Source organism: Xiphophorus couchianus, chromosome 23, assembly GCF_001444195.1.
Source record: "Xiphophorus couchianus chromosome 23, X_couchianus-1.0, whole genome shotgun sequence".
NCBI lineage: Eukaryota > Metazoa > Chordata > Actinopteri > Cyprinodontiformes > Poeciliidae > Xiphophorus > Xiphophorus couchianus.
The window spans coordinates 25,561,100-25,576,120 of record NC_040250.1 but is presented as its reverse complement, the minus strand read 5'-3'; the positions used below and the strand labels follow the sequence as shown (position 1 = coordinate 25,576,120).

General features: G+C 40.5%; 1 protein-coding gene across 1 annotated transcript in view; it reads left to right on the top strand.

Annotated features, from left to right (window-relative positions):
- pigg (phosphatidylinositol glycan anchor biosynthesis class G (EMM blood group)) overlaps nt 1-15,021 on the top strand; it is a 116,004-nt gene that overhangs the window by 92,489 nt on the left and 8,494 nt on the right. Inside the window, exons 11-12 of the mRNA XM_028008399.1 lie at nt 161-470; nt 6,332-6,495. Coding sequence (XP_027864200.1) covers nt 161-470; nt 6,332-6,495 — 474 coding nt within the window. The remainder of the gene's footprint in view (nt 1-160; nt 471-6,331; nt 6,496-15,021) is intronic.

The following is a 15,021-nucleotide window of genomic DNA, read 5'->3' as shown; positions in this document are numbered from 1 at the left end:
AATATTTGTGATTCCAAAGCAGAGTCAGAGTTCATGTCGCCGAGTCTCTTAACCCAGTCACCCAAACATTGAGCGAGACGTTTTGTCGGGACTAATCGATGCGGCTGTCCTGTTCCTGCTGGAACAGAAGTGACGAGCTCTGTCTGCTCGTCTTTCACAGGGGAACGGTGGAGGCACGCTTTGTCTACGTCTTCGTCCTGGGCATCCTCTTCTCGGGCACCAAGGACCTGCTGAGATCCCAGATTGTCACGGCAGATGCGAAGCTGAAGAGCAGGGGGTTGTGGGAGATTTACAGTGGCCTGGTGCTGCTGGTTTCGCTCCTGTTTCGGGCCCATAACCTGCCGGTGCTGTGCTGCGGGCTCCTCATCCAGACGCTCATGGCTCAGTTCATCTGGAAGAAGCTCCACTATGACGCGGCTCAGACCACCATCATGCACTACTGGTTTGGCCAAGCCTTCTTTTACTTTCAGGTAAGCTACAAACCTTTGTAATTTTTACAACTTTTCCTTTACAACTGTGTTTGTTCCCACCTCCAAACTTCACTGTCTCTGTGGTGTTTTTGGCATTTCATCCTTATTTGTTTATTTTTTCTTCCTATGTATATTTTTTTGGGTTGGTGAACACTTCATATCATTAACACCTTTAGAAATATGTTTACTATGAGAAATTGTGATGTATTCAGATTTGTCCGGTGAGGATGAGGAAGTCGGAACAGCTGAGTTCAGTAGCTGGGAGACCTTACAGACTATCACTCTACAGTTCATTCATCAGTTCAAATGAACTAAAATGCTAGCAGCTATCAGATAGACATCGTAATTTGTCCTCCACTTCTAGCCAACTCTCTTCCTCTGATGGTCAATACGTCTCTTTTTCCTTTCCTTAAATCCAAGCTGCTGATTTATAATTTTTTTACAGTCCTATGGCTACGGTTTTTTTCTAAGGGAGAGATTGATTGTAGCGGGTGAGGACAGATTCATCCTCCTTTACTTTACTCCAAAAGTGCTCGCTGTATCCTGTCTTCATCTTCCATTTGTGGAAATCTTTCCTGTTTTTACTGGGCCTGACCCCAAATTCTCTTTTAGTTTACAAGACATGGGTTAAAAGATTTTAAAAGGTTACATTGAACATCAGTTTTCTTACTTTCAACATTTATAGTTTCTTGCTCTTTAATACACGTATGATGATTCACTTAGGCAAAGATTTTTCTCTCAAAGTGCCTTTGGTTTGTTGTTGGGATTACTGAACAAAATATAATTAACTGACCTTTTATTGTTCATCCATTTTAAGTGCAACAATGTAATTAAAGAGCAGCTGATGGTTGCATTGGTAGAAAAATTTTATTATGATTTGATTCTATGTAACATGAGCAAACGTTTTAGTGAAGCTTCTCTGTTCGCTAAGGTCAAATTGAACTGACCTCATTAGGCTTTTGGATTTTTAAATTTTTTTTTTAGAGACAAGGCCAGTATATCTGCAAAGCGCATTTCTACAAAGAAATTCAAAATGCTTTACGCTATGAAAATATAAAAAGGCAACAAAATAAACAAAAACAACTAAAGGAAAGTGATGAAAAGTTGGAAAACAGACTCAAATTAATGATGTTCCAGCTGTTATTCATCAAATCAACTCTAAACAAATGAGGTTTTAGCCTTGATTTAAAGGAACTCAGTGTTTCAGCTGTTTTGCAGTTTTCTCTGCGTTTGTTTGAGAAAGAGCGGGAGTTTCTTAAAGAGACAAAGGCCCAATTTCAAGGCGTTAAATTAGGAAGTAAAATTAGTTTCAAGTCATATTTGATGTAGTATGTTTTTAACAACGGAAGTTAACACAGTTACTTGATTATGCTATAAAAAGCCACTGTGTGCCTGGAAAACACATTTAAAAGTTTCCTATTTCTTTAAAAAAAAAAAAATCTTTTCAATAACATCCAGTTTAATACAGTTTATTTCTATCACCCCAATTAAAACAAATGTCATTCCAAGTTGCTTTAGAAGACAAGTCAAGCTGATATGCAGAAATATATAATCCAGTCCAATCATATGGACAAATTCAAACTCAGTTAAATACATTCCCAGTGAATCCCGGTTGCGTTGCACTGCAGCCAGATTCATTTCTTCTGCCGGCTGATTAAAGGTTTTCTCAGGAGGCCTGTAGCAGATTGAATCAGTTTCTATTGACGCAGCTGTGCATCCGGACTCCTCGCCTCCTCATGCAACAGGTTGATCAGGTGGTCGAGTGTTTTCGTCTGACTTGATGATCGATCAGACTCTGTAGGCGTTCAGGAAAGCTGAACTGATTGGAATTTCAGCTTTCCTGAATAAACCTGTAATAAAAAGCTAGACCGTGTTTGAGGAGCACCTCTGTTCTCAAATGAACTCCGTCGCTCTAGTAGAAAGTCCAGCAGGGGGAAGCTGGTTTCCAGGCGATGCTTCCCGATGCCCAGTGTGCCTTTAGAGGCAGACAGGACTTCTTCATTTCAGCTCAGCCCAGAGCAGGTATTTGCTTCGCGGCTGTTCATCGTCGTCGTCGAAGGAACTGAACAGTTCAGTGACCCTCGTCGTCTCGCGGGTCGTTAAGGCCGTGATGGGCTCGGGATTACTCTGTAACCAGACAATTTCCCACCTCTGTGTCCAGGCTTGTAATTATAGAGCTGTGGGGAAAAAAATGTTCTCCAGAAGGCACGACCCTAACGGGTTCGTTAAGGAGCAGCGTGTGAAATTTAGGCTGGGATGATACAAAAGATGTCGTCAGGCAGAAAAGTCGAATAATGTAGAAACAAAAATATCATCACCAATCTGATTAAAACTTAATTGGTCGCTGGACTCCAAATTAATCCTTTTTTAGGGGTTTCTAACATATTAGCAATGTTTCGTCAATATCTGTTTGCTATAAAAGACGCCAAAGCATCATGGGAAAAATTCCAGGTAACTTCATTCCCAGAAACAACAGAGGGATGAGATGACGACACAGAGTGGTATTTATGCAGCCCGTTGTGTTTCTATCAAGAAAAAGTGGTGCATGAATATAACCTGGAAGTGAAAGGATATGTTGTTTTGAACATATTGTTAATGAGTAGCTGCATGTGTCTTTAAGGGGATGTCTGCTTGGCGTTCTTTAAAAAATGGCTCAAGGTCAGTCAGATTATACTGAGAGCGCCAGAGAACTAGGATTTTTAAGTCAAGAAAAGAGAAACGCACACTGCTGAAAAAAACAAAAGATGAAACTAGTACAGAAGTAGCAAAGTAATATTTAAATTTCTGCCAATGGCAAGAACACAAATTGTAGACTGAAAAAAGTGTAGGTGGAAGAACAGGCTTGTTATGCCTTCACTTTGTTGTACATAAAGCGTAATGAAAATCAAACCTGATAGTGCTGTAGGCTGCGGTTGATTGGGGACAAAAATGTAAACATTTGTTTCATTTTCAGCTGCTGTAGTGAATTTTCCAATTAGTCAAACCGTCCAGACTAATGGAAAAACGTTTTTACCTCCTCGCCTGTGGAGGCGCTGCACCAAGAACAAGTGAAAGAAATATGGAGTTAAAATAGTCTCAAAATATCTGTGCATGTGTAATTCTGAATTTTTAATCCATGAAAGGCTCTTTGTGTGTAACTTTGGATCGTTGTATCTGTGAAGCATGATTTGTAAACTGTAAAAAGGAAAGTTTTGCGGAACTCCTGGTACTGAAATATGTTTTCAAATGCATACACAAATGTTAAGAAAATACAAAATCAAAGCACACACCCACAATTACAATTTCTATAAACATTAAATTCCTACACACAAATTTTTTAACTTCAACCACAGAAATCTGATGATTACAAATTCAAACCTTCTCCTAAATTGCTCCCGCTAACAGGAAAATATGAGGAGAACAGAGTATCAAACTACCAGCAATAGAAAACATACGACCACATTTTTACAAGAACCCAGAGTTATGCACAAGTTTTTCTTTTTTACGGTTTACAAATCATGTTTTACAGATACAACTGTCCAAAGTTGCACACTAAGATGCTTACGCAGATTACAAATACAGTATTACACACCCACAAGTATTTTGATTCTATTACGACATGTAAACAAATGTAGAGCAGCATCAGATTTTAGCGGTTGTAGGACTGTTTGTTTTGGTTGTATTTACCCAGAATGCCCTCTGCTGTGGCTTTGCTTCCTGCTTGCGGAGCGCTCTCTTGGCGTTATTATCAGTTCAAGTGGACAAGCGAGTTTCTGCAGGTTTCCACTTGTCTTGTACTTTTTCTGTTTACAACACAGACCAAAAAGAAATGTTCAAAAGCAGATTTCTTTACAACCTAACCCGACTTTAACCTCTCCACAACGTCATCCTTTATCTGCCGTGGCGGGCTTCATGGACTCTCTCTAGGTGACTGTAGAAAACAGGATTTTAATTTGTGTTCTGTGTAATAAAAGCAGTATAAAACAGATATAGATTTGTAGCTCCACTATGACAAAATGTTAAAGCTAATGTGAAACTTCCTCTTGGGGTCTGTCATCTGAAAACCAGACGATGCGGAAAGCAGCAATAAAGGCAGAAATTTGCATTTTTTCCCCCACTTTTTACAGACTCCATCAAGCAGATGCATCATCCAGCCCTGCTGGCTCACACCCTCCATTTGAGGTGCTTTTTTTTTTTTTTCTCCTGAAACATCTCGCTCTTCTACATTTTCAAAAGCAATAAATATTTGCCATTTGTGAGGGGAGGAAAGAAATGACATTGAAAGCAAAACAGTGGGACTTCCAGCCAGAAAGCAAAGAAGAGAAGCATCTATATGCAGCCTCCAACCTGCTCACTCACAGCTACTGTTTGTTTACAGCCGAGCCAGCTGTTTGCGTCTTCTCCCTCCCTGATCACAGACGTGCGCGCAGATGGAGAAGAAATTGTTAGTTTGCGAGACGCTGCGCGGCAGATCGCCGCCGCGTTTGCGTTCAGACAGAGAGTCTCGTTCGGATCTTCACAGGTTTGGCCAGTTTGAGAGCAGGAAAAGGGAGAAACAGACGTTCCTGACAGAAGCACAACCGGCTCTTGGATGCAGTTATCGTTCATTGTAAACTGAAATCAAAATGAAAAGTAATTGGTAATTTGGTAATTTGTGTATGTAAAACAGCGTGTTTTTGTTTTGGCTTATGTGGGAAAGGATTTAATTGTAATGTTTTAAACGGAGCTGTAAAGGTTCACAAGATAGAGCAGGAAGATGTGAACATTTGTTGAACTGAAATAAAGTGATGGTAAAGGGCAGCTATTATGCAAAATTCACATTTTGCGGAATTGTTTACTTGCATTTGGGACTTTCTACTGCTTCTAAAAACAGTCCAAGTCATTTTTGTGACAATAACTTCATGGTTTCTTATGGTGTCTGGAAAATGAGCCGTTTCAAAAACCTTCTGATTGTGAAGCTACAACCGACGAGCACTGCACTGTCACCTAGCAACGGTTAAAAGAGCCATTGGTCAGCTTTTTTAACCGCTGTACAGCGGCCACTGGTAAAGACAAGTGTTTTGTTGTTGACATATCATTCAGAAACAACTTGCTGCATTCCTGTTGGTTTCGAAGGAGGCTCCACTTCTGCTTTTCAAAGATGTGCCGTTGCCCAATCGCGCATCTCTTTGCAGCCGTTTTCACATGTGGGTGTAAATGTTGAGTTGGGGGGCGTGGCCAGCAGCAGCTAACTTGGATTTGAAGTGACCAGATGTAAAACATCTCTTCTCATAGCCAGAACTGACCAGAATGAAATCTCATTATCTCAGAATGATTTTGTGTACAAATATGTAATGAACAAGTCTTATATAAGCAATTGACCTATCCTAACCTGTTGAAGGAAGCATAATAGGTCACCTGTGTTTCTAAAAAAAAATGCTGCTTTTGCTTTAGAGAAATGTAGTTGTAAATGACTTATCTGCTTCAAAACAATTGCGAATCTTTCTTTTTTTCCCCCATGCTTTCAAGTTTTGTAGACTTTTGTGTGTAATTTGCTCTCTACTGTATATATAATTCGGAAATGTTTTTGTCAAGATTGCTCCCTTTTTTGTTGTCGTTGGCAAATATACAAGTGAACATTTCCAGTTTGTCCTGAGTGGTTTAACCTCCAGCCCAGTTCCTCAGAGCTGCGCGTGCTGATCCGGTCAGGGACGCAAAAACAACTGGCTCGCCGGGAAATCGGCAGCGTCTCAGAGTGACTCCTTTCGTTAAAAAGCGAAAGGAGTCGTCTGTCCTTTAAGTGCTTCCAGCCACAGATCTTCGTGTGCACTTGTTTTTGTCTGTACGCAGTCATTTCTGCGCTCTCATCAGGGCTCTAAAAGGTTTGCTTTGTGCACCCGCAGGGCAACTCCAACAACATTGGCACCGTCGACATTTCTGTGGGCTTTGTCGGTCTGGAAAGCTACATCGAAGCGCCTGCCATCTTTTTAACAGCTCTCAGCACTTACGCGGGTCCCCTGCTCTGGGCCTGTCACCTCGTCTGCTACCTGAGCTCGGAGAGAGAAAGGTAAGTGTCACTTACAAAGTCGATACATGGCAGAGATTTTTAAGTGTTTGGCGCTGGAGCACCAGGATTCTCATGGATAGAGGGGGAAGCGTATAAACTTTTCACATAAAACTCAGCTGCAACTAAATCTTATTTAAAAATAAAAAGGAAATTAAAGCTGGTTGTATTCAGGTTGGTTATTTATTCTCCTGTGAAACTATAAGGCTAAAAGTACCTTGCTTCCAATATGTATTAGAAAATGAATGAACAAAGTTGCAGTTGTGGAAAAGATTTTCTCTCTCTTTTTATTTTCTTCTTAATTTCAGTTGAAGTTCTATCTGAATCTGGGTTATATCAGCTCAGAAGATAATTTAATCTTTATAAACGTTTCACATAGAGTTTATATATGTAAACATCCACTCTGCCGATGATTTGTCAGAGTCGATGCGAGCCGAAACGCCAAAGTCTGCAGCTCAGCTACATGTTACGGTTGTCAAAGTCAAGCTAGCATAGCTGACCTACTTCCCTCTCTGTTTTATTTTACTAAACCTTTTTCCTGACCTTGTTATCAAGTTTTTGTCGTGCTGACAATTAGTACTGCATCTCTTTTTCTTTTATATCTCACACATACATTTAAGATTTAGCTCGTTATCTTGACAGCTCAACAGAAAAACCGGTGATCATTTCGGTTTTGGAGCAGTTTCCTCTTGTCTGGCTGACGTCACGCTGCAGCGTGTCCATAGTGGGTTCCACTGGTTCTGGTTCAGGCTGGAAAACAGATTGTTGGGATTCACCGACATGCGCTCAACACTGTTTGCTGTGCACGATGCTTTGTTGTCTGACTTTAAATCCCCAAAACACTAGAACGACTACTCAACTGAACTGCTCAAGCCCTCCTTTTGTGTATTCCATCTTTTCTTCCTTCAGGGCTTTCTCTTCTCTTTTCTCTCTGTTACCTGAATTAAGAGGCTACAAGCTGCACACTTTATTTGTAACTCTGTGTTGTTGCTTTTTTTTTGCTACCGAAATATTTCCAACCTGCCACAGTTTGTATTTGTGAGCATAAGAAGTGTGGTAGCCTTCGCTCACCCAACCGAAAAGCAGCGTGCCGCCACTTTATGCCACTTTATGGTACTTTATGCTTCACACAGCTGGAGAAAACAATAAAAAAACACCTGCCTGTTCTCTGGTGTCTCCTCTGAACGGACTATAAGCCCCGGCTGCTAAGTTGTGTGTGGAGTTGGTGGAGGATGATGGGTGGAGTGGGGAGCTGTGATTATTTAAATAATTATTGACTGGATGAGGAAAAACACAACACATTCATTCCAGTTGAAACACACTGAACTGCCTTCACACTTGAGATTTTCCCAACAGCCTCAATTTTAATTCTTACTTTGAGGTAACTTACAAAGACTTTCTGAATTATATGATTTTTATAACAAAAAATAACAGAAAAGTTAACATTGCACAGCATGGCACCTCATCTGGAGAGAGGCCAGTATCTAGGTAAGTGTGGGCGTGTGTGTGGGTGGACGGGCGTGCACGCAGCCAATAAACAGGGCTCTCCCGCAGCGTGAGGCCCCCATGCACAGTGCTGAGTGATGAGGCTTGAATCTGTCCTAACAGCTGTTCTGATGCCGAACGCCAAAACTAAAATGAAGCGAAAATAGAGACAAAGATGCTCCGGGTGTGAAATGAGTCAGTCAGCCTTTAAAATGCCAGGAGCAGGAATGAGAGGCTGCAGACTTCTGGTCTGATCAACAAAGCGTTTCAGGACCAGTGTTGTTGGCGCAAGGTGAGCAGGACCCCCAGGTTCTGTCCATCAGTCGGTCCATCTATTTACTCATTTATATGTCTGTCTTTTTGAATTTTTCATCCTTTTATTCTTCCTTTTGTTTATCCAGCTGTTTAGTTATCTTTTCCTCCAGCGTGTCGGCACATCCTTAAAAAGTCTTAAGCTTTATGTATCAGTTTTAGCTTAACCACGGCTCTGAATATGTTAGTGACTTTTTCAGTCCTTTTTTTAAATTTCAACTCCAGTGGTTGACGATTAATCGATTCCTAAGGATTAATTGTTTCAGCCTTTGTCAGATGTAGGGTCATTTTTTAGCGTAAATTCTGGCCAGTATAGCTTCATGAATGTATATTCTGTGCTGTGTATTGTAAGCCTGGCGGGTCACCAGGCTTTACTTGCTCCCCCATCAGACTAAGTGATGTTTTTTTTATTTATTGGATGACTCAATGAGCCGGGTGTGTGGGGGCGCTCACCAATCGCGTCGTTTTGTACCTGCCCTGTTGGCCTCGCACGCCATTATTTCTAAATTATGATGCTGACTCGTGCACCTCTACATTTTGTTTTTACTTTTTTTTTTTTATATATATATATATATACAAAAACACTGGGCTGCTGGTGGACCTCCCTGCCACCAGTCTACCTCTTTCAATTGGATAAGAGAGCGTCTCGCCCACATTGAAGATGAGTGGACGTTCCTTCCAGTAACATCAACCCAAACTGCGTCACTCGATGGCGTTTGAAGGTAAAAGCTCAGAGTTGTGGCATGAAAATTGTCGGATGTCTGAAAGTAACTCGAGGAAAAGGAAACCGTAGAAGCACGGGAACCAAAGGCATTTCCTCTCTGGTGCAGATCAGATTCTGGGAGATCTGACATCTGCCGGCGTCAGATCGTTTTCTGTGGTTTCATCAGAATCCTGACCATCAGTTTCATTTAGCGAGTCGTCCCCGAACGCGGCTGCCTCCGCAACCCGACTGCAGGAAGTTTCCCGTGTTTCCTCTCCCGGCACACGTCACATTAAATCCAGCTTTCATACGTTACACGCCGGATTACAGCGGCGGGCAAAAAAAAGAGAGCATCACTCCTTATTATCCCTTATTACTCGCAACGCAGCGCTCCCCTGCGGCGGCCCCGGCTGCATTGTGCACTCAGAGGTATTGTGACGAATGAAACAAAAAATAGTCCGAGTTCATTAAGGATTCACTCTGCGGCATCAGCAGATTGACCATAAAGAAGGGGAGGTGGAGGTACTGGATCAACGGCCGCTCTGCTGGTTTCCTTCAAGCTGTGTTGTTATTTAAACAAATCGTTGCTTTCATCTGTGAAAGACTTCGTATTCTGACAGAAACCCGAGCGAGAAAAGGAAATATTTAACCGCTTCATTCAAGTTTTGTTTGTTAAAAAAAAACCAAAAAAACTTGAAAAGCCAGTGGCAGATCCACAGTGAGTGGGTTTTACTGACCGTATCTATTATTCATCGGTTTTCCTTTGAGTTGGTCTTTTCAGCGCTTCTTAGAGTGTTTAAGTTGTTTTGTAAAGGTGGAAACCAGCGATATTTGTCGTGCATCTCGTTTAGTGAGTTGGTAAAAAAAAAAGAAAACAGTCTGGCGGATAAACCAGCTCAAAGAGATTATAAAGCATTCATGACTCAGCAGGAGTTTTTGGAGTGACTCACCAGAGGAAACTTTCAGCTGCGGCTCGGCGGACTCCGGTAGTTTTGGTTCTGCAGAAGCGGACTCACCGAGCCGGGGCGGGGCTGACATCACAGCTGGGAAAAGAGTCAATAATAATCCAATCTGAGCTGATGGCTGAACCCATCGATTGTGGCGGAAAGGTAGGAATTGACGGAACATGATGTCATTGAAGCCACACATGTTTTAGATGTATTGATCGTAGCAGGACATCTGATCAATTGATATCTAATTTCAGCCTCTGCATTGAGATTAGATTAGAAATATCTAATGTTATGTTTTCATTTTTTTTGTTGTTTTTTTTTTGTGCTGGGTGATAATAAAAATTGAAATCTCACATTTTTTTTACTACCGGAGCCAATTCCCGATTTTGATAGATTTTTTTCCCCCTCACTTGCTTCCTTTTCTAAAAAAGAAATGACGGAAATTATTTTCAAAAAGTGACTTTTATTACAGTCATGCCTTCTGTGAGCTGTGCGTCAGAGTATTAAGGCGAACGTTTCTGCTTAAATACAGTTGCAATATTAGCAGAATAAATGTACAATTTTACCAGAAAAACAAAAATTTTAATTACGTGAAAAAAGTCGTTTTAATGAGAAAAGAGCTTTGAGTTTTAGGTAGATCTTCCTTCGAAACAGACGCAGCTGTTTGTGTGATTGCCTCAAGGTTATGGTAGTTCGATGCTGACGTGTTGAATGTTTCTGTTAGGTATTATCTCTAAAACTTACACTAACGTATAACTTCACAGGATGCTCAGCATTCTTCATTTTATTTTATTGTTGTTTTTGTACTAGTATTAGTTCCACTGGTAGATTAAATACCTATTTATCAGTAAAATAATCTGCCACTACAACTAGCTCTTTTTTGTCAAAATTAAGGAATTATTGACTTAAAACAAACACTCATATCTTGCTGAAAAGTTACTTATAAGTTGTTGTTTTTTTATTTTAAGTGCACTAACATACTTGCACTAAAAACTAGGCCAAAAGCACTTGGTAAGATTTTGTGTTTTTGCGGCGCATCTACTCCGGCGCCTGCTGTGTCATTTGTTTGTGCAGATTTAAAGCAGCCTTCCTGTCAGCAGCAGAGCACTTCCTGTTCCAGGTGGTAATGGAGGAGGCGGTGTGGGAAGGTGCACTTCAGCTTCCAGCGGGGTAAAAACTCCCATCAATACCGGAGTGCTGTGAGGACAGTTTGCTTCAGACTCCTGAGGATACTCAGTTGCTAATGGGCCTTCTTTACGACGCTCGCTCTGCATCGGGCTTTTTTTTTTTTCTTCTTTCCATGAGTTACTTAAAAACGGGAGACAGTTTCCACCTCCTCCTCCTCGATAAAAGAGGAGAGAGGCATTGCAGCGTCCGCAAGCCTCTTCTCCTCCTTCCCCTCCCAACACATTGATGCAGAGGTTGTTTACTCTGCGCCGGTCCACAGGTTATTTTACCTCCTGCTGTTATGATGACTCATCAGTGTGTCTCTCACCAATCAGCATCAGATTGGCACAAACACACGACTGGATTCAAACTTGGAAAAAACGGAGAAATTGAATAAGAACCTTCAACTGAGATTGGCCCGTTGAGCTCAGGGTGTGGCGATAATCGACAATAATCACTAGAGGTGTGAGGTGCCGCCTCTTTTGATATCGATACTAAGTAAATACTGGGACCGTATCGCCAATGCCGATACTGATACTTTTTAACAAAGTTTGATATACCATTAAACTTCTCACCTTTGGGTGCTTTAGTACACTGAAAAAAACATAATCTTACCAAGTTCTTTTTTTTTTTCTTTAAGTTTTTAGTTCAAACATTTTTGTAGACTTGAAATAAGACACAACTAACTTACAAGTAGCTTTTCAGCAATAATTTGGAGCTTGTTTTAAGTGAATAATTCCTGTGATATTGATAAAGCAGTACCAGTTCCACTGGATTATTTAACTTACAAGACATTTTTAATATGTCAAAAGTGAAACAATCTGCCTGTGGAACTTTATCAATATTACAGGAATTATTCACCTAAAACAAGCTCCTAATTCTTGCTCAGAAGTTACTTGTAAGTTAGTTTTGACTTATTTCAAGTGCAATAACTAGAAAGTAGAACAGAAATACTTGGTAAGATTTTGTGTTTTTGCAGTGTGGATCTTTGTTTGAATTATTTTTTGTTCAAACCTACAACAGAATTTGGACAACGTTTATAGCTGTTTAATAAATGTTTTACTAACATCAGCATGATTTGTGTGAAAAATGTCATTTGTGAGCAAGTCAAAAGAAAATTAAGGTCGGGTTGAGAAACTACGATACAAAAAATAAACAAGTTTCAAGATGGAATCTGAAACTGAAGTACCAACCTCAGCACACCAATATTGATCCGATACTGATACCAACTTGGTATCGATATATTGGATCATTCTTCCCACCCCTGTAATTTCAAGTAAAAATTGGCAATAAGAAGTTTCCTTAAACTAATACTTGGGTAAAACACCTTTTGATTTAAATTCAGCCGTTAGTCATCTTTTTAGCGATCTGTTGCGTCCCACATATTAATCTGATAACATTGACCTCTTTATTGGACCTCGTCTGGCTGAAGTTCCTCAGATTTCTCTGTGAGGAAACCAAATGTTCTCTTCTAAAGACTTCAAGGCTCCCTGTCAGAGTTAAAAGAAAATAATTCAGCTTCCTAACAGCCACCTGAAGGTTCAGCACCAGAACTGATGGGTGTTAAAAGCTTTAGCCTGTCAGAAAACGTTTAAGTCTGGGCTTTAACATGCCATAGTACATTTGTTCAGAGGGTTTTGGGAGGTTTTTGACAGATCTGGACATTTTCTTCTGTCTGTCAACTTGACTCCTTAGTTTAGTTATGGAGATCTCATCAGATTGTTGTCTTATGTGGAACACAAGCAGTTTCTTTACATTTTAAGGGCTTGACATACCTTCAACCTCATGGAAAATCACCTATTCATTCTATTTTTAGCGCCGCTAACAAAGCATTCCAATCATACCGTTTTCACTTCAGCCTCCTAGGGGGCGATAATGTGCTGATATGTTTACACTGAAGAAGAGAATGTTGATTCAGTTTTTGTTAGATAAATAATCCACACTCACGAAAACAATATTTCTCTCCTCACTAGGTTTCTTTGAAACTAGTTCTTTTTTGTGTTTGCTGCCACCCTGTGGATGGGAGTGTTATTGTCATTAGCTTTGTCTCCATTACAAATTTGCACAAAGGTTTCTCAATATGTTTTTCTAATGCCATAGAAAACCAGAGTTTCACAACTGTGACGTTTTCGTTAAATAAGAAACGCGATTAAAATCACATGTTTTTTAAATGCGATAAATCATTTAAAATCGTCATCCTCCGATCACTTCCTGTTGATTTTTTCTTTATGGTTTCTGCCAGTAGCAATATCCAGTTGTTGATCGTGTGATAGGTTTATTTTATCCTAACCTGCAAAGAATCAGCCAGAGACAGGGATTAGTTTTCTTTTCTCTTCTGCAGAACAGGAGAATTGAGAGCAGACGCGACGAATCGCTGTCAAACACTGTCTGAATTCAATTCTGCTAGATCTTTCTTTGCATTTCTCTTTATTGTATAGAAAAAGGAGGTTGGGCTTCTTCACACAGAGAATTGACCAACCGTCTTCACATTCTTGTACCTCCTATGGACATGCCCTTACAAGGGCATGTGACTGACCACAACTAATCAGTTACATATGGAACTAATAACACATGAATGTTTAACGTTATCATCTTCCAGGCAAACATCCTAAACAAAGTTAATAATATACTACAAAAGAAAGAGAAGTTAAGTAAATATAAAAAGAAGAATAATATGAGAGTAATAATATGAGAAGAATAATATGAAAAAGAATCATATGAAAACATAACTTGTAAAATAAACTCATGAGTAAATAAACAGGAGGATAATTTTTCTAACATCGTGTGACTTGTGTGCTGCAAAAAAATTGTTTTTTAAAATAAAACATTTTTTATATCATCAAAAATCTCATCCTGGCAGCAAAACTCATCAAAAAGTCAAAATTGGTGCGATTCCATTAAGCAAATTTACTTTCAAAATGTCAAATTGCACACAAATTGCTTTGGAAACGCAGCTACTGCCAGATCATATCTAAAAATCTGGATTGCATATTCCATTTGGCATAATTACTGATAAGAAAACACACATAGTCTGAATCCAGTGTTGTTTCAGTCTCACTGTCCAGCTCCAGTCTCTCCAGTTTGCCGGTTTCACCAAGCCGTTCCCGCTCCACAGTGAGATCAGAATATATTCCGGTCATGAAGGATGTCTCTGTTTCTGCAGCTAATCGCGGCCTTGATGACCTCACACGTACTCCCGACTCCACCGGTGGACTCTATGAATTTCTAGAGTAGATTTGTTCTTTGCTCTTTTATTTGTCTTTCCTTTTTCTCAGGCAGTAGCCGTAGAATAAACCTCGGCCCGTGCGTTCTCCCGACTTCCTGATCGGGCCAGATATCGATCCGCACCCATGTTTGTTTAATCGCCGGTATCTTCTCTGATGTCCTCGCAAACAGATTCGCTCATGTTCCTCTAAGTATCTGCTTTTTCCGTTTAAAACAGAAGTGGTGTTCTTCAGCTTGTCATGCAGTGCTGGTCCTTTGAGTGGGCTTGCGCTTTGCGTAGGCCGTGGACTGGTGAGGAGGAACCCTCAGGATGGAGCCGTGATCTAAGAAGCTCCCCCACCCCCCAAAAAGGAAGAAGAAGAAAAGAGCAGGACACGGCACTGCAGGCCTCCTGTCTGTTGTTACACACACGGTTTCCCCTGTGCTTGTAAAGACCTGCTAGAGGGGGGAAAAGCTACAAATGTCCAGATGTTTTACACAGTTGAAGTCCCCGATTAAAACTAGGAAAAAAAATACCTTTGCTGCTTTTTTTTGTTGTTCTTTTAGCTGTTGGTGTGCTGTGTCAGCACTTGTTCTTTGTTAGAAATGAACAGTAGCAGTCGGCACAACTCTGAACTCCTGGGACTGATCATGTGCACCACGTTTAGGCATTCCTCTGCAGAGGAACCAGCTTTTAAAACAGCCTGT